At 39.7% G+C, this 20,376-nt stretch overlaps 1 protein-coding gene across 1 annotated transcript in view; it reads right to left on the bottom strand.

The window, feature by feature from the left end:
* Nucleotides 1–2,077: 2,077 nt before the first annotated feature.
* crebrf (creb3 regulatory factor) overlaps nt 2,078–20,376 on the bottom strand; it is a 32,442-nt gene continuing 14,143 nt past the window's right edge. Inside the window, exons 2-9 of the mRNA XM_082141287.1 lie at nt 18,209–18,419; nt 17,989–18,114; nt 15,650–16,862; nt 13,474–13,668; nt 13,065–13,254; nt 12,751–12,824; nt 10,758–10,880; nt 2,078–9,781 (exon numbers count right to left, since the gene is read on the bottom strand). Of these exons, the coding sequence (XP_081997413.1) occupies nt 9,663–9,781; nt 10,758–10,880; nt 12,751–12,824; nt 13,065–13,254; nt 13,474–13,668; nt 15,650–16,862; nt 17,989–18,114; nt 18,209–18,217 (2,049 nt within the window). The 5' untranslated portion in view covers nt 18,218–18,419 and the 3' untranslated portion in view covers nt 2,078–9,662. The remainder of the gene's footprint in view (nt 9,782–10,757; nt 10,881–12,750; nt 12,825–13,064; nt 13,255–13,473; nt 13,669–15,649; nt 16,863–17,988; nt 18,115–18,208; nt 18,420–20,376) is intronic.

Here is a 20,376-nt window from a genome sequence, read left to right as displayed (position 1 = left end):
CAGCACGTTTGAGCTTCTGCAAGAACCAATGAGGTTCATTCTAGTGTTACGCATCATGTTTGCGCTTTGGCAAGAACCAATGAGGTTCATTCTAGTGTTACGCAGCATGTTTGAGCTTCCATAAGAACCAATGAGGTTCATTCTAGTGTTACGCAGCATGTTTGAGCTTCTGCAAGAACCAATGAGGTTCATTCTAGTGTTACGCAGCATGTTTGAGCTTCGGCAAGAACCAATGAGGTTCATTCTAGTGTTACGCAGCATGTTTGAGCTTCCATAAGAACCAATGAGGTTCATTCTTGTGTTACGCAGCACGTTTGAGCTTCGGCAAGAACCAATGAGGTTCATTCTTGTGTTACGCAGCATGTTTGAGCTTCCATAAGAACCAATGAGGTTCATTCTTGTGTTACGCAGCACGTTTGAGCTTCTGCAAGAACAAATGAGGTTCATTCTTGTGTTACGCAGCACGTTTGAGCTTCTGCAAGAACCAATGAGGTTCATTCTAGTGTTACGCAGCGTGTTTGAGCTTCTGCAAGAACCAATGAGGTTCATTCTAGTGTTACGCAGCGTGTTTGAGCTTCTGCAAGAACCAATGAGGTTCATTCTAGTGTTACGCAGCATGTTTGAGCTTCAGAAAGAACCAATGAGGTTCATTCTTGTGTTACGCAGCACGTTTGAGCTTCTCAAGAACCAATGAGGTTCATTCTTGTGTTACGCAGCACGTTTGAGCTTCTCAAGAACCAATGAGGTTCATTCTAGTGTTACGCAGCATGTTTGAGCTTCGGCAAGAACCAATGAGGTTCATTCTAGTGTTACGCAGCACGTTTGAGCTTCTCAAGAACCAATGAGGTTCATTCTAGTGTTACGCAGCAAGTTTGAGCTTCAGAAAGAACCAATGAGGTTCATTCTTGTGTTACGCAGCACGTTTGAGCTTCTCAAGAACCAATGAGGTTCATTCTAGTGTTACGCAGCATGTTTGAGCTTCGGCAAGAACCAATGAGGTTCATTCTAGTGTTACGCAGCACGTTTGAACTTCTCAAGAACCAATGAGGTTCATTCTAGTGTTACGCAGCAAGTTTGAGCTTCTGCAAGAACCAATGAGGTTCATTCTTGTGTTACGCAGCACATTTGAGCTTCTGCAAGAACCAATGAGGTTCATTCTAGTGTTACGCAGCACGTTTGAGCTTCAGCAAGAACCAATGAGGTTCATTCTAGTGTTACGCAGCACGTTTGAGCTTCTGCAAGAACCAATGAGGTTCATTCTAGCGTTACGCTGCACGTTTGAGCTTCAGCAAGAACCAATGAGGTTCATTCTAGTGTTACGGAGCACGTTTGAGCTTCAGCAAGAACCAATGAGGTTCATTCTAGTGTTACGCAGCACGTTTGAGCTTCTGCAAGAACCAATGAGGTTCATTCTAGTGTTACGCAGCATGCTTGAGCTTCTGCAAGAACCAATGAGGTTCATTCTTGTGTTACGCAGCACGTTTGAGCTTCAGCAAGAACCAATGAGATTCATTTTAGTGTTACGCAGCACGTTTGAGCTTCAGAAAGAACCAATGAGGTTCATTCTTGTTACGCAGCACGTTTGAGCTTCAGCAAAAACCATTGAGGTTCATTCTAGTGTTACACAGCATGTTTGAGCTTCAGAAAGAACCAATGAAGTTCCTTCTTGTGTTACGCAGCACGCTTGAGCTTCCTCTAGAGGTTTGTTCTTATGCATCAAGTAGTTTCAGTTGAGCTTCTGTTTATGTTTGCTGATCAATGTTTTATTAAATCTGTTCATCATATGAAGAGATCGAGTCCCTTCAGAAAATTTGGACTAAACCTCTCAATTCATATGGATTAGTTTTACCATGTCTTTATGAACTTTTTGAAACATCAAAGTGGCAGTTGCGTAGCTCAGATTTCATCAAAAAGATCTTAATTTGTGTTCTGAAGATGAACGAAAGTCTTGGGGGTTTGGAACGACATGAGGAACGACATGTAAATAATCAGAATCAAAATATAAAACAGAATTTTCAGTTTTGGGTGAAGTATCCCTTTAAGGTAATGCAGTAAAAACACACGACAGATGAAGTACTGCAGTTTCTAATGTTTATTTTGATAGTAAAATCAGTAATAGAATTAGACTATCATGGTTACAAGCAGAATTGTGGTACCAACTCCGGGCTGATACAATGCAGTGACAATTAAGGATAATACAAAAAAATTGAAATCAAATAATAAAGAGGCACAATAACACAGACAGACACATTTTGAAGATCAATCACAACTGCTTATAAGCCTACTTCACATCTGTACACTAACAAGGCTCGATGAACCAAGCTGTTCTCCAACTAGTTGTGCCGAAAAAAACAAAGAAACAAAAGTGAAAGAAAAAGTCAAAACCCAGCACAACACTGAAACATAAATAGAACAACTGTCAAGATATTGAATTTGAACAGGCATATATGTGAACTACAAATATAGACATTGCTAATAGGATCAAGTAACTGTTAGTTTCAGTAGGATACACTTCTGAAAAGTTTTGCTTAAGAATATCACCAAGAGATCTATGACAGAGCACTTAGCAATGAAATACAGCCTTCCTACTATGACTGGATCAAACTAACAAAAGAAAAAAAAGAAAAGAAAAAAAAAGAGAGAGATTTTACACTTGGGGAGTACACACACAATACTAGCTACTTAAAGATCCCATGCTAAATTATCAAGTAGAATACCATACAACATTAGAAGCACAAGTTCACGTATTGTGTTTTTTTTTTTTTTTCTTCGTTTTACGTTCTTTTTCAAAGAACTGACACTTCATGTCAGTCGTTGTTAAATTGAATGTTGTATGGATTTTCAGAACTAAGAAAACGAAAGGAATCGAAATAAAAAGCTTTTGGTGGCCCTGGCTAAGTTTAAGCAAACCCGCTTCCAATGTTGAAGGTCAATTTAGTACTTCGATGCAAATTTGGCAAAGGTTGGAAGGGAATGTAAATCACTGCAGCTTAATTGTGTAGAAAAAGTATGCGATCAGACAGGTGCGAGCATTCGTCATCGACCTTTTTGGTAATGTTGGTTTTAGAGTCCATTAGTGATTCGAGTGTGTCCGGTGCACGTCAGTGCACGAAATCTGGGCCATACAGTCCAAGTGACCCTACTAGCTCTCCATGTCTTCCTCAACAGAAACAAACAAACAAACAAACAAACAGACAGACAATCAAAATTAGCTATCACCGCTACATTATCACGGCCCTTTTCCCGCTCGGCCACTGGTTCGGTCCAAGTCCAATATGAGCGCCCGGTATGGGGTCAGGTCTTGGCACAGCTGTTGCAGTGGCTTGAGCAGATGTCGTAAGAGCAACTTTATTTCGGAACGGTTTCTAGCGTAAGATCGGGGAGGGAGAAGAGTTCACGGACCTGACCACACATGCCAAGTCATAGCTCCGAGGGTGTTCAAGTACATATTTTGAAATTCAGCACCATGGGTGGCGAGACAGGACTCCTACCCAATGTCCACGTTTTTTTTTAAACCCAATAAAACGAAGAGCTTCTTTCCCCCTTTTGCCGTGAAGGGAGCCGTGCCGCAGAAACCACCAAAAGAAGACTCAACTTTTCTCTGAGGGAGTGACTGAGTGCAAGGAAAGCGTCCCGACCGTACGATAGAGGATATCCACCGAGACTTCCCGGCCTCCACGTCTTTGAATTCCACCACAGGTCGATCTAGGCCGAGCAATGCGCACCTCTGCTTGTGTCGTCTTTGTGTTTGAGGAAAACCTTGATTCTGTTCAATGGAGAACAACTGCTGAAGGCCATTTCTGTTGGTTAGTGAATGACTCTGCTCCAGGTCATAGCCGGCAATCTGAGGAACAGAAGATCCAGAAGAATCGGGAGGCACAATAATCTTGAGCATTGGTGAGGGGACACAATAATAAGGTTTTACATTGTCTTTGCAAAGCTTCTTCCACTCCGAGGGCTTCCCACTACGCACATCGAACGTATAAAAGTTACAATGTATCATGTACGAATGGATTAACCTACTTCTACCAAATCAAGACAAGGTCAAAACAAAGGCAGAGACAATTGAAACTTGCACCAGAACCTAAACATGGTTATATATATATATATATATATATATATATATATATATATATATTATTGATGATATAAACATTTAGAAAAACAAAACAAAACAATGAGTCTATGATTGCAGCACTCTTTGGATAGTCTCTCAACCAAAACATACGGGACAAAGTCTTTACGCTTAATCATATTGGACTCCACTGAAGGAAGACTACATTCATCTTTCAATGAAAACTGTAAGAGGGCAAAGCAGCAACAGTTCTCATCTGAAGCAAGCTTACTGCTAGACGCAGCAGGAAAACAAACAAAAGAGGGGAAAAAAAAGAGAGAGAGAGAATTTCAGAGGAATCTTGTGATTTAATTCTTGGCATAATGGGCAAAATCTCATTTTCGTAAAAAAAAGTCAATAGATCAAGTTTGGATTTTCATGTCTGAATAAGGCACCTGATTTTGCAGGCAACATTTCAAAAATAACATTGTAAATTCTGTAAAACCAAGTGCAATGCGGGTCTTTTGTCAGCTCGCGAGCTGAGTGTGAAGGAGGTGATTTACATCAAAGTATCAGAGTTTCTTTTCCCATTTGTGCTCATTGGTTAGAACAAAGACTGTCTGTCGCAAAAAGCTCCATGAATATCAATTTAGCAAGGTTAGCATGCGCAAACAAACATACCCATGGTTTCAAATATCATAAGTGTAAAGGGATCATACAGAATTGTGAATGGAACATTTACGAGCAGCCGGAGTCATGATATGTAGGAATGCATGCTCGAGTTCTGCTGCTAAACCTTCAAGCGCTATAATGCAAAGCCTGAAGGTCTTTCTACTTTAGAAGAACACTCAAGTTGAAACGAGAACACAAGATACAGAGTAACAAAATGCACAGAATGGTAAAAACGATTCATCAAGGTCCATTAAACAACAGCACAAAAGGAAAGCAAAAAATAAAAATGAAAAAGCAAAACAAAACTACAACATTCAATAGGTTAAATACATTGGAAAGAGCATGTTTATTTAGCAACAATAAGACAGGCCGCCTTCCGTGAAATGCTCGTTCTCAGCTTAGTCACCATGTTGTTTACCATCGATAACTAATTTTACAATACCCATGAATCAGATACAATTGTTTAAAAAAAATACAAGTGCTGTAAACGAAAGCATCATCCTGTCTTTCTACAGAGGAAAACCTGCATAGTGCACCAATAGGAGTAATCTTTCTTATATATATATATATATATATATATATAGCGAACACATCTACACAAACCATTGAAAAGGAAAGGTGTAGATGCTTGTTTGAATGCTCTTGAGTATATACTGTAGCCATTTTAGAAGAATCCAATGTGAATTACCCAAATGCGTTTGATGAATCCGCGGTATAAAGATAGTGGCGTGAGATCCATCGCTCGATAAATAATTGTTTATCACATAAAACTCATTTCTCGTAGCTTGAATGTAACAGGGAATGATTCACTATACAATTTCACAACGTGATTTAGCAGCTTTGCGTCCAAAATTATTAAATCGTCAACAATATGCAGACAATGAAAACAATCAATCAATCAATCAATCAAAATTGAAAATAGCCAGCTTACAATTTTTTTTTTCTGGTTTTTTTTTGTGTTTTTTTTGTAGGATACATTAGAATATCACGGTACGGTCGATTTCTAATAAAATTCTGCAAAAAAATACAAGCAAAATAAAGCCAACCACGCAAAATCGTTCAGAAACAGAAAGCTACATTATTTCCCTTTAAAAAAAAAGAAAAGAATATGATGCTAAATGTCCGAATACGCAAGAAACATATTAAACTGCGAAATATATTAAAATGCTGTATAAACAGTGAATTATTTGTACTTTTTGTGAAGTTTTTTTTATTTATTTTTTATGTATTCAATGCATATATGTGTTTTTGAAGGCAGAAGTAATTTCCCCAAGATTATAAAACAAACAAGTAATTCATATGAATTTTAATCACGCTATGAAACAAAACAAACACACATATACAAATGTGTGCGTGTATATGTGTATGTGTTCCTTAAATATCTTTCTTTATATAAAAAAAGCTTATCAGCAAAAAAAAAAAAAAAGGAAAAAAAAAAGAAAAAAGAAAGAAATATAAAATACTGGCTTTTAAATAGCAACCTTTTCCTGTTTGAATGCCACAGAGTCCCCTGGTTAAACACTAAACACGGCACAGCTCACAACATGAACTACGATAACCACCGAACGCTCTCCGTACAGCAGGCCGTCGACAGAAGGACAACATGCATCTCCATCTCCGTTTGCTCATTGTCATTTGCCATTAAGCTTATTTTTACAGGACAATCGTTATCATTTAGAGCTGATGACTCGGCACAAGAAAGGCCAGTCTCATTTATTTTCTGTCTTTTGAGAATAGATGGGTTCCTAAAGAAAAAGTAAACTAAAACAAAATAAAAGACTAGTCCAATTGATTCCCCATGGCAAATGGAACTGCCTTACAGTACAGCGATATTATATATTTATATATATATACAGTGAATTATTGTTCACTGTATATATATATATATTATTTTTTCTGAGCTCCTTTCTCAGATACCTCAGATTTCCCTCAGTACGTAAAAAAATAAAAAAAAATAAAAATAAAAATCAATGACAACAATACCTATCTCTGGCCAGAGAGAATGTGTCAACACTGTACATATACCTGAAGAAAAATTCAAAGCAGAATTTGTATTTTTCCATAGGAAATGTCTACTGAAGGCAAATGAGGATTGTGACGTCAGAGACCGCACCCCTCAACGAGACGCATATACCGATGTCCGTCTCCGCTCAAGACCTCTCTCTGTCACACTGCTCTGGTCAAGATGGCAAAAGTCAAGTACGCACCGCAGCATTCAAACGAGGTCGGTTTTAGCAGCAAATTGGAGGGGGAAAGCTTTTCTTTTTTTTTTTTTTTTTCTTGTTTTGTTTTTTCTTTTTTGTCTAGACAAAGTGCTTTTGCTTTCTTACATGTAATATAGAACTTATTATACATTTATAGATTTATAGATATATAATATAATATATATATATTCCACATTTAGATTAGATCTAAATATTCCTTTCTATGTACAAAAAAAAAAAAAAAAAAGGAAAATTAAAAACAAAAACGTACAACACATCATGGACGGTATATAGAATATTTTTTTTGCTATGCTACCAAAAGTAAATACAGAAAAATAGCTTTTACAAAACTCTTTCTACCAGTTTAGATTTTTAAAAAGGAAAAAATATTCTCCCTTCTTTGATCAAAATGATGTTTGAGCTACAACCTTCTCCGCAAGCTTCAGCATAAAGTCACTTTTAAAAAGGCCTTTGGAAGAGATTTTTCAGAATGAACAAATTTGCAGCAGCTTGAGATCACGGTGGCCGGGAATCTTCCACTTCAACTCTCATTAAAGTAATTCTCATTTATTCGACGTAAACTGTCACGTTTATTTTTATTAATTTTTTTGATACTGGGGTTAAAAATAACCTTTTATCATGAGATTCAGCCGGAAAAGTACATTTAAGTAACTGATTGTGTTAAATAAAAAATAAAATAAAAGATTTTAAACTAACAATTTGCACAGGATCATCTGATTTTCCTTAGCAAGATAAGTGCTTTCAAACAACATTTGAGAATGTGGGCAACAAGGAGAGGAAAGATAAAGGCAATCTCTACAAAAATATACGCAATTTTCTCTTTCTTTCAATATTTCAACAATAAGAGTAAGAAGACACAAGCATAAAAATGTTTTCGTGCTGAGTAACTAATCAGTTCAGAAGGAGGCATCTTAATATCGATTAATGCATGTACAAACTATAAACAAGACAAGGACTTTTTGTGTATTATTTTCGTGTGTATATGCACTCTTCTCTACAACTATAGGAAGAATAGTAAACCTTTCGGTTTCGTGATCGTGTCTTCCTATGAAACATCTCGATTAACTTTATATAGCTCCTCTTTTAAATACGCAACAAAAACTTCGTGGAGGGAAACCGAACATTTCAAAGAGAAAAACAAAACAAAAAAAGAACAGTACAAAATTGTACAAAACGAGGATGCAAATGAACGCTTCTTTCTGCAGAGAATTGGACCCAAGCAAATTTCACAGTTCATTAGAAATCCCTGACCCTACCATTTTTCCTACATTCAATACGTTGTCAGGTAAGCTGTGCAAAACCTTACTTAGACTGGCTAGTTGCCATTTTAAGTTGCATGTGTCTTTGGTACAAAAAACAAAACAATCAAAATATAGTGTGCAAACATCATTTTTGTATTTTATATGTGAATATTTCTTATAGTACGACACCGCCCACCCCCCGTTCCCCTCTTAAACGAAGTACCGAAAAAAGACATTTGCCAGAGCCATCTTTTTGATACAAAGCACAGACTCTGTGGCATATATATTTTCCATGTTCCTATGTACATTCAGAGTATCTTTAAAGAGCTGAATTACATTACAAACCTCGCCTCGACAACTTGCGCTCTGCAAAATGGTCCATTTGCGCTCTCTATTGAGTTTTATTTTTCCTCAACTCCTGCGATTACAAGGCACAATGAATCTTACTTATATATATAAAGTACAAATATAAACAAAACCCAGTCTGGGAATCAACTTTTTAAAGCCCCTTTTCGCTGAGAATTCGCAAAACAACAACATCAAAGGGTGTGGTCTGACGCGAGGGCACTTCAACCAAAGTGTAGAAAGGAAAAGGTTTCACCAGTGGATAATAATCATCCCGCCTATTTACAATAAGGGGTTTAACTGACCATCTTCTCAAGTCAAAGAAAGAAAAGAAAAAGAAAAAAGAAAGAAAAAAAACACACACTCCTTCTCTTTCTCTCCAACCTGAGACGATCGCAAATGTGCGGAAATGGGCGTCCGAGGCCCGCTTCCTCACCTCCTACTCGTTTGATGCATCCCTATCCTACATATATACACCGAACTTCAGTGACGTTTGCACTACTCTTTGTCGAACGCCAGTTTTTGCGTTCCTCAGTACTTCCCTCGGCAATGTTGTAGTTGGTGTATAAAGGTGAATCTCGAAGGTGAAATCGTACATGCCGTGTTCAAAAGCTCGGGAAGTCTGCATTTACACCTTTTTTTTTTCTTTTTCGCCCGCTAAATCAAAGGAGCTAATGCCTTCGTAGTTTCTCTGCAGAGCGCGCCTCTGCTTTTCAAAACTCGTTATGGGCATTGGACAGATTTAGCTGGATGCAAGAGGAAAATGGCTACAGCAAAGACTAATGCTAATTTAGCTTTTTTTCTCTCTTTTTCTCGATTGTAGGAGGTATCTCATATATTGGCTTTTAATATTTGCAACATGGCGGCCTGTTGATTGATACCAGCCACATGCACACATGGTAGGAAACAGACTACTGAGTGCAAAGTTTAACTACTATAGTTTCATTTCCATTGGTGTGCAAGTGGTGAATATATACATACGTATGCACAGACAGGCGGGTACCGTATGCATGTATTCACTTTAAATGTGAGGGTGCGTCTCCAAGTGAAATGGACATGCAGAGTGTTGGGCCGATACAGTGTGGGACAAGAATGGCGCGGATGGCTTCATGTGTGCTCCGAGGTTTACACTTTCGATGTGGGCACACGCAACCCCACCAGCCCTCCGGTGGGATCTCCTTTCCCAGTGTTCTCCAGGATCTGATTCACGAAGTCTGAAGTCTGGCCGGCCACTGGTGGCTTCACTGCATGAACAAAGAAAAGCTATTACTTTTTTTTTTTTTTTTTTTTTAATAAGAGTTTGTAAAAACATATGATCTAATATTGAACAGTTTCATTAAGACGAGAGGCACAGAAAAGACACTAATATTGCCACCTTAGTGATGAGTCTACGTTTTCAAACCAGGAATTAAAGTTGCGGTCACATTTACCGTTTTTCAGCAAATTTTCATGGGTGAAATCCAGCCATTTCAATAGGAATCCACGTGAAATCCATCGGAATGTCACGTGAGGGCGGAAGATTTCCCCACACAGATTTCGTTCAAGTTGTTCACGCGAATTCGCCACGTTGATAAACAGAAAGATGCTTGGTTTGAAAGTGGCTTATGTGTGAGAGCTGTGCTTCATACATTGCTACACTTAGTAATGGACAATGGACCTTTTTGTTTTGCCCCGTGAAATTTAAATTTTCAATTGAGGTTGTATACAATTTCAGCAAAGTAATGGAACGCACAAGATTGCCATTTCTAAAAACTTTACCAACATTGCCGAAGAGTTTATTTCCCAGCCTTTGGCGACAAGTTCATGAGCTTCCACCCTGTTTTGTTGTATGGTTTAAGTTTGGCCCGGTTAAGAGAAAAATATTTCAGTGATGGTTTAAATAACATTCATCTTATGTTTTTTTTAAAGCTGTTTTGATAACTGCGACACTAGTCGGATGAGGGTACATTATGTGGTGTTGCGATTTGCTCATTGTCCCGAACAAAAAGCAAACAGAGCAAAGCAAAGTGGAGGCTCTTAAAATTCTTGAAGGCACAAGGATAGCAGCTGTTTGAGAGGATGCAGCTTCATCACGTTTGTAACGCATGCAGATCTAAAGTTGTTACTAGTGTGCATGAGGAAAACTTGAAGACAGCTTGTGCAAGATCACACATAATTAGCATATGCGAAGTCAATGCTAAATGCACTTTTACGAGTGAAGAATGCGGCACATTTTCTTACCTAGAGTATCATCGATGAGTTTATCCAACTTCTCCGTCATGCTTGTTTCTTTGTCATTTGAGATATCCTGAACTCTGCTGACTATCTCTTCTTTGATTGCGTTGATCACAAACAGCAAACGATCTGAAAAAGTAGATAATCATATCTTTGGTTCATTCTTGGCATACATGGATGTAAGAATGCACAAAAAATTAACAGCCCCATTTCAAAAGGTAAGCAAGGTGGATACACTCAATCTGGGACAGGGGTGCGTTTCCCGTACAACGACGTAACTCGCTGCATTGTTGAAGAAATCAACTAGCTAGTCACGACTGTTTCCTGAAAACGTATTGTCGCAAATTTGTTGTTCAACCACGTTAGTTAATGATGTCACGCACGTGGTGAAGTAACAACTACTTTTAATTTATCCATTTGAGATTTAATTAATGCTATAAGTTGCAGACTCAGTCCAGTGCTATAAGTTGCAGACTCAGTCCAGTGCTATAAGTTGCAGACTCAGTCCAGTGCTATAAGTTGCAGACTCAGTCCAGTGCTATAAGTTGCAGACTCAGTCCAGTGCTATACGTTGCAGACTCAGTCCAGTGCTATACGTTGCAGACTCAGTCCAGTGCTATAAGTTGCAGACTCAGTCCAGTGCTATACGTTGCAGACTCAGTCCAGTGCTATACGTTGCAGACTCAGTCCAGTGCTATAAGTTGCAGACTCAGTCCAGTGCTATAAGTTGCAGACTCAGTCCAGTGCTATAAGTTGCAGACTCAGTCCAGTGCTATAAGTTGCAGACTCAGTCCAGTGCTATAAGTTGCAGACTCAGTCCAATGCTATAAGTTGCAGACTCAGTCCAGTGCTATAAGTTGCAGACTCAGTCCAGTGCTATAAGTTGCAGACTCAGTCCAGTGCTATAAGTTGCAGACTCAGTCCAGTGCTATACGTTGCAGACTCAGTCCAGTGCTATACGTTGCAGACTCAGTCCAGTGCTATACGTTGCAGACTCAGTCCAGTGCTATAAGTTGCAGACTCAGTCCAGTGCTATACGTTGCAGACTCAGTCCAGTGCTATAAGTTGCAGACTCAGTCCAGTGCTATAAGTTGCAGACTCAGTCCAGTGCTATAAGTTGCAGACTCAGTCCAGTGCTATACGTTGCAGACTCAGTCCAATGCTATAAGTTGCAGACTCAGTCCAGTGCTATAAGTTGCAGACTCAGTCCAGTGCTATAAGTTGCAGACTCAGTCCAATGCTATAAGTTGCAGACTCAGTCCAGTGCTATAAGTTGCAGACTCAGTCCAGTGCTATAAGTTGCAGACTCAGTCCAGTGCTATAAGTTGCAGACTCAGTCCAGTGCTATACGTTGCAGACTCAGTCCAGTGCTATAAGTTGCAGACTCAGTCCAGTGCTATAAGTTGCAGACTCAGTCCAGTGCTATAAGTTGCAGACTCAGTCCAGTGCTATAAGTTGCAGACTCAGTCCAGTGCTATAAGTTGCAGACACGTCATCTGAGGACTACTTCAAATTTTTTTCACTTATTTTGGTTTATTTCCAGATTCAATCATAGGCTCGTTCTTACGAACTAGAGCACGTACGCACATGGCGCATTCTTCAAAAATGGTGCTTTGTATCTCTTGACAAAGTAAGATTTGTATATATTCTAAATGAAAGATACAGGTTGCACTGAATGTCAGCTTGCTTATTTGGCTGAAGATAAGGATTTATTGAGTCCACATGTCATGCAAACAAGAAACTCTGCTTCTAACCACAGGTCGAGAGCTGTCGTTCCAAACTACACAACTTTGCGATGTTGTTTGCGAATGTTCATTGGAACTATGGGTAGAACGACTTGTTGAACTATGCTGATAAGGACGGCACTTGCGACCAGAGTTGGCTAACAGTGCTTTTGGGAAACGCAGCCCTGGTTAGCAAAACATAATCTAGAGAGAGATTCTATAATAAACAATCTCAGGCACTTCCTTTAATATTTGATTGCAATGTCAAAACATACCGTATTCAGTCCCAAGGCCCCATAACTTGACTTTGTTGGCTTCATACTGAGCTTTTTTCTTCAGCCTGCAGGCCCTGGTGGAGAAAACAACCAAAAAGAAGAATCAAGAAGTGCAGTTTCATCTGCATACTTATACACAATTTCCATCTTCATTTCAATTTCAGTTTTTTATGGTGCACTGTAATTTAGCCTTTTAGTCACTAACCATCCATCCACTATACAGTTTGGCCAGTCTATCTATGCTGGTATTGCGTTAAATCTAAGAGAAGTCATTGGGGTGTTGGCTTTGAGAAATGAAAGCAGTAGTAGTATACCTGGATGCGAGCTTGTTCTTCTCCTTGCGAGATCGAGGCCGAGCGGTTAGTGGTAATTCACTAACGGGCGTCAGGTCACTAATAACTTTATTGAGCTTCCGGAGTTCATTGCCAATCTGAAGCAGCTTTCGTGGGTTTGGAGTAAGATCTTCCACATCCGTCCGGCGTGACTTCTTCAATGCGTATTTTCCTAAACAAATCGGTCAAGCATTGGCAATCAATATATCAGGCTTGATGGGAGATACTGGAAAGATGTTCAAAATAATTGCTAGTATTTCCTACATTCTGTAAAAGCTTTAAATATCGTGATCTTCAGTGATTTTAATCTGTAGCATGAACTGAATTGCCACTCCTTTGGTCCATAAACGTAAAAAGAGGGAACCTATGAGAAGGACAGTAAATATCTCACCATGGTGCAGGCCATTCTTTTGGTACATGTTGCTAGGAAGAGTTTCTCGGTCCCATTCGGAGGGTTTCAGCATGCGCTCCTGTTTGGATGGGATGAGCTGCTCACTATACTCCCAAAAGTATCGACGCTTTCCCCTCTTCCTGGAAATCCCAGCTGTCAGGCCTTTGACATCATCAACCATATCTGTGTCACATCCTGTTTAAAAGAGATGGTAATGAGAGGAAGAAAGAAACCAACAATGATATTTTCCTAACATGCATTTATAAAATCACGTTAATCTAGCAAATGAAAAGTCATAATTCTAAATTTTTAAGAAAAATACGAGTACTGATACTTCTGTTTGGGCATTTGCTGTTACGTATACCTGTATTTCAGTAAGGCTACAAATTTCGAGGACAGTCCAGCGAGACTGATGATTGATATTTTCATTAAATATCAACTTCAACAGCAAATACAGGAGACTACAGTATCATTATGCAATAGGTGGAATTGCAATGTTTACAAACAAAATGTTTGCAACACCTCTGTGTTGTTGAGAGTAACCTGAAAAGAAGCTTCATTTAATTTGAGCTGACAAAGCTACACAACTTTGGGAAAAAAGTTCCAGTGAGTGGCGTTTCAAACTATTTTTTCTGACAGGTGGAAATTTGGGTCTCTTCAGTTTCCAACAGGATTGGTGGATGAGGACACATTTAGGGTTTGACACAAATTATGACACTCCAACAATCTCTATCTGAAAGATTTCAGGCTTCATAACAACAGTCACTAGGTTTCGCCAAAGCATCATCCAAACCCTAATAAACTGCTGTAATTAATGTGGTCAAAAGTGTAAGTAAACCATACGTATCATTTTAAAACAACAAATTATAATAAATAAATAAATAATTACAGACACATGTGCACTTAGCTATCTAAATGGAGACTTTCCATAGACATCAGATACGGTAAACAGACACTGAAATGCGCTTGCGTGACACACAAGAGCCATTGAACTAAATTAAATCTGTTCATCATAAAGCGATCACATCCCTGCAAGAAGACTTGGATTAAACCGAACAAATCAGATGGATTACTTTTGCGAACTTCTTGAAACGTTTTGGTGGAATGGACTTTCAATCGAGGGACAGAAATCACTCAGGTTCAATTTTAAAAGATGTTATTGCAACACATAAACCAAAGTCCTATGGGTTTGGAACAACATGTGGGTGGAACAACTGAGGACAGAATTTTCATTTTTGGGTGAACTATCCTTTTAAGTAGGTACACAAACAGACATACACATTATTGCAAAATGCTTAAATTATTAGCTCCATAATGCCGCTCACAAGAAGATTTGTGCCTTTAAGAACCTTTACGTGCAAACGCGTGACACCAAGATCATGAGTTCGATTCACAGGGAAAGCAAGAACTGATAAAATGTGTACCTTGAAAGAAATGTAAGTCACTTTGAATAAAAAGCATCTGCCAAATGCATACATGTAAATGTATTGGGTAAGATCAACTGTTACTTTCACTTCCCTTGGGTTATCTTCACACAACCTTACAATGCACTTCCCAAGTATCTAGGTCCTAAAACGAACTTCCCAATTCTAATTGAAAGACATTCTAGGAAAACGAACGTGATACAGACTTAGTCGGATTAGATGCCATATTAAATTTAACGCGGATGCAAACGAGGAAGTGAGGGATAGACTTACAGTCTTTACAATGTCAAGCACCGTATAAAAGTCCTGGATCAATTAATTTTCACATTAACAACTTTCAAAATGGTTTCATGGAGTTTTGTCCATTGAAAGTTGTTGTTTTTTTCTTCCGAAAAGACATTTGTCAGCTGTTAAACAACAGTGCAATCCATTGAACGCACTGTACTTCATCAACCTCACAGCCTCGTTTACATTCCTGTCAAAACTCAAATATGACGCTACCCTGATTCGGATCTCGCTCTTCCTGCTCACTTAAGGTTTAGGTCTGTGTGCTGAAAGAACTGTGTACTCGCTCGTGGCGCTGAATATTGTACCTTCGGAAGTATGACGCTTAGGGTTCTGAATGTACAGGACATTGTATGTACAGAACATACAGCACATGAGCAACAGCATCAGATCTGTATCAATACCAGTATGTTTTTATGCATTTGGTTATAACAGCATCAAAAAAAAAAAAACATGTAGTTTCGCACCTGGCTCTGAGAATGCATCACTAACGTAGTCATCTTTGTCGCCTTCATAGTCCTCATCCTCCTCCTCCTCCTCTTCCTCTTCATTCTCTGAGAGCTCGTGTTCACTGCCGAACCCTTCATCATGGTCTTCATCATCTAGGTCCAGTCCCTCTGCTTCTTCTGCCTCTTCCTCTTCTTCACCTTCTTCCTCCTCCTCCTCCTCCTCCTCCTCCTCCTCCTCCTCCTCTTCCTCTTCTTCTTCCATGTCAGCAGTGGCCTTCGCTGCCAGTCTGGCCCTGGTTAAGAATAACGAGTAGTTGTGCTCTTCCTCCTTCTTTTTGTCTGCGGCGGAAGTGTCGGATCCGAGGGCGCTGGTTTCACCTCCGGCGGCGGCAGGGAAGTGGACTTTGTGTGGCACCGTCCTCAGAGTCGCTACTTCAGGACCAGGACTGCATGGTACCTCTCGTTTAGGAGTCTCTACGCTCTTCTCACAGATAATGGAGGATGCCATGTTAGCGGCAATGGCTGTATCCTCACAGACCATTGAAGCTGTCGACTCCTGCTCCTCGATTTGAGGAACGGTGGAAACACTAACCTGCTGGGTAGAGCTCTCAACTAAAGGTTTGCGTGGTACGCTGATGCGCACCTTGGCTTTGCGAACGTAATCCATGTTGTCTAGAGTCCCAGGTGGGGCTTTGCAAGGGCCCTGAAACAGGGCCTTGGCCATTGTGTCAGTGCTGGAGGCAACAGGCCAGGTCGCTTTCTGGGATCCCTCGGCGAAGTCCGGCAGAGGGTTGCGACTCAATGTGGCGCTGGTTGCAGAGTTGCTGAGTCTGTTGGCGTTCTTTGCCATGGTGGAAGGTGGAAACAAAAGCTGCTTTTGCCCCACCAACAAGTCCGGATGGTAAAGAGTGTCGCAAACTGGCTGTGAGTCTTCACTGTTGAGCTGGGCAAGGGTAGGCGTCCGACCTATCACTTCCTCGTCCTGGTAAGGGCTGGAAAAGTCATCAAGGCCCAAGAAATCAACTTCTTTGGTGCCCCAGATATCACAACTGGTGAGGCGGGTGTACTTCGTCAAGTCCTCCCAGTACGTGTCCCACTGCTCAAAGTTTGAGCTATAAGCGGGGTCGTTGTCTGCCAGCTCAGGTAGATGATCCATGCTGTCCATGTCCTTGCAGTCCCCTACTGTGAAAATGTCTCCTCTAGGGCTCTGGCGGCAAGTCATGTCCCGATCCTGCGAACATTAAAAATGTCACTTCTTTTATACGGCACACTAAAGACACTGGCGGGCTTTTAACACGTGAAATGAATAACCCAGTGTCATTTACATAACCCTTTGGAAATCTTGTTGCATGTCTAAACTTCACCTTGGGTTTGTAATTAATGCTGGGCTGTCAGGTTTCAACTTTTCACACTGTTCTTTTGTAAGCCCTGGGTTAACATTCTTGAGGTTAGTAACTTTTAGCGCACAAGTACACGATGCAACCTGGTTTAATAACTGCTTATCCCTTTGTGGAAATGTCACCACAACTACTTCTGAAACTCTATACAAAAGTAATGCAGTCAATTTGTCACTCAATGTTCATAAATTCATGACTTCCATTGCAAGAACTGTATATTACAGCCATATGGACATTACTTTTTGCCAGAGAATGAGCTCCCCCTGATGAATTTGGAGCTTTTTCTCCAATACCCTTTTTTTTTTCTTGACACGGTCACCTCTGGCTAGTTGACTGTACTATTTAGCATTTTCTGTAAAGCTGGTTTGAAATTATTTTTATTGGGAAAAGCGCTATGCAAATAAACATGAAAAATGTAACTGAACAAATGTGTAATCAAATCTTCAAATTTAATAAAATGTATTTAGTTAAATACACAGTTCACATGGCCCATCAATCTTCCAAAAGGGCCCCAAGATGACTTAAAAAAATGAAATAAAGCAAGCTTTAAAATAAGCAAAAGTAACTAAACAATCAAGGTATTTCTTATTTTAATTCACTACCTTTGAAGAACCAGGGTTTCCAACTTGAATATCTTTAGGTAGCATCATTTTAAAAATATGATTTCGTTTTTTTGAACTGGAGAAGTCATGTAAATTAGCTGGCGTGGCCACAGATTGAGAATTGATTTCAACGTTTTAGACAAAGCGCAGCCATGTTGTACTAGTTCATTTCCTCTTTTTAATTAAGTGAAATTGTGGCCATGATTTAACTAAAGCAAGGGAACAAATCAATACAACGCCACAATATAATATTTCAGTTTTTTGTTTTTTTTCCCCCCGCTGCAAGTTATGTGCAGGGCCTGTAATGTGAAAAAATAAAATAAAACTGTGGGTATTGAGGACACTGTGGGTTACTCACCAGTTCATACATGAAATCTGGGTCAGAATTGTTGGCCAACAGGTCTGTACTGGTCAGTGCCTGGTCAGCAAAAGAGCAGTTTTGAAATGCATCCCCAAAGGGAGGTTCCATACCGCTAATGCTGGGCTACAAGATGAAAGCAGAAGCATACCATGAGACCTATTTCAAAAACACCTTTTGTTTAAATTTTGATACCAAATTTGATCAACAGGGCCTGTACCTGAGGCATTGCCAAGCACAGATCTTCAGTTCCTTGAAGGAAACTTTTATGCGACCAACCCTGTCTTAATCTTCCTCACTTTTCGTCAATCTCTGGATGAAAATTAGATTTTAAGCAAAAAAAAAAAAAAAAAAAAGTTCTTGTTTTGAATATGAAGGATTTATCAGCACATTTAAGTATGGCTGAGTTGTCCTCCTCGGTTGACGGTTGTCTGTGGAAAGAAAACAGAACAGGAGAGAGGTTAGCTAGCACAAACATTACAATAACACAGCATTATCTGTACAAACACCAGTGTACAATACAGGACACCAAGCCTGCGCAGTCTGGTAACGCAAGTCTATAAACAAAATGTCACTTACAAGCTGCGAAATGGCACAGACTATGAAACACTAACAACACAAAAACAACTGTGTGTTGACATTAGAATAGCAGCAAACAGGTACGTCTCATAGGCATCAATGCTTTTTGCATCTGCAAACATCCGCAGAAACATTGTGGTTTTTTTGTATGGTCATGGTCAAAAAAAGTTAGGGAGGTTGCCTGAGATCCACGGAGGAAGAGAAGGGAGCCCTAAATCGTATCAGTCTGATGGGCAGCAATAGTGCAAGAGCATCGAACACCGTGGCTATTTTTAAAACGACGTCAGCGGCACCCTTTCCCCTAGAATCGCAGACAGCCATTGGCAGCGAGACCCGAAACGCTGGACACTCTTTGCATAACAAATCAACAGAAATATGCCAGAGCATGTGAGGCTTGTGCTGGCCAGCTTCAACGCTGAGCAAAACAATCCTGTCTCTCTTGTGCTTGATGACATCATTTCCTCCTGGTGCACACCGAGCAAGTCAAATAAGCGTCTTATCACCCTTTGGCGTTGTGCACGGCAGGGTTTGCATATACAGCCCACAGAAGCAGAGTGAGAAGAGAAAAAGAAACAAATTCCCTTTAGTGCTTCACTATTCCACTGCATACTCACTGATTTACACTTTATGACGAAAATGTGGTTTGTTGTGACTGATTTGTAGGGTGTTCTGGTTGGGTTTTTTTTGCATATTGCTATGAGGTTGCTAGTGTGCACACCATTAGTAGGGTAGTTACTTACTGGCCTAAACAAGCCACACAATTTGAGGAATCATTCTTTTTGTTAGCCCAAAATGAGTGTTCACAATGACAGCGATCTGCAGCGACACAGCGACCTGCAGTCATTAATTTTCAACGGCATGAGTGAGCGTAACCACTGACAACATGGTGTGGGAATTTACCTTTTAAATTTAACTTTCATGCAAACGAACAGCGAACTACCAAATGAAGTGACGTCAGTAGAGCTCACATGCCCATGTCTCCAACGAGATACTGTGTTTGGGGCAAGTTCATGTTACTGTGATTTTACTGTTCTATACACAGAATAAAAAAAAAATAAGCATGAAAAAAGTTTGATTCAACCATTGATAATTGTTCATCATGTTCATGATATGAGATTACACACCATTGTATTTAAATACAAAAGCGTTTCTTCGTACAGCTCATTTTTAGCTAAAAGAAAGCGGTCCCTCCTTTCGAAAATACCAACTTCCCTAATATATAGTAAGCAAAAACAGTGCATGAATGGAGTAGGATCTCCGAATTCATATGGTGTGTTCAAGTCACGTCAGAAAGATTGTACCGAATCCATATAAACGGAAAAGCCATCATGATGTCGTAATTATGAGCGGGAAACTGTGAATTTTCTTTGAGCCCAGAGTTTCCAAGGTGGTGGTGGTGGTGGGGGGTGTCAGTGAGAAAATATTTTTTTTTTTAAGAAAAGGTACATTGCCATCTTGCTCTGACAAAAGCGCCTTGAACGCACCTGATGCCATAATTATGACTTCCCAACTCGTTAGGGCTTTGAATATAATTCGTTATTCGAATATAAAAATAAAAAAAAAGAATGATATTCGAACGAATATTAGGCATCCTTTAATATTCGAACCTGTTATGGGCATTATTTTTTGTACATGTGTTTGCTTGTAAACGTTGTTTTCAATTCAGATTCCGAGGCTTTTTCACGCCTGGTGAAGGTGTGAATCGCGAGCTCATAAGCAAGGCTATTATTGGTCATCTGGGCTCCTGTAGGTGACTTTAGCGTCATGGTTAGCGCCTATTTTGTATACCAAAACAATGGCCGCGCCAAC

Source organism: Leuciscus leuciscus (assembly GCF_965113295.1).
Source record: "Leuciscus leuciscus genome assembly, chromosome: 16".
NCBI lineage: Eukaryota > Metazoa > Chordata > Actinopteri > Cypriniformes > Leuciscidae > Leuciscus > Leuciscus leuciscus.
This window is presented reverse-complemented; position numbering and strand designations above follow the sequence as displayed.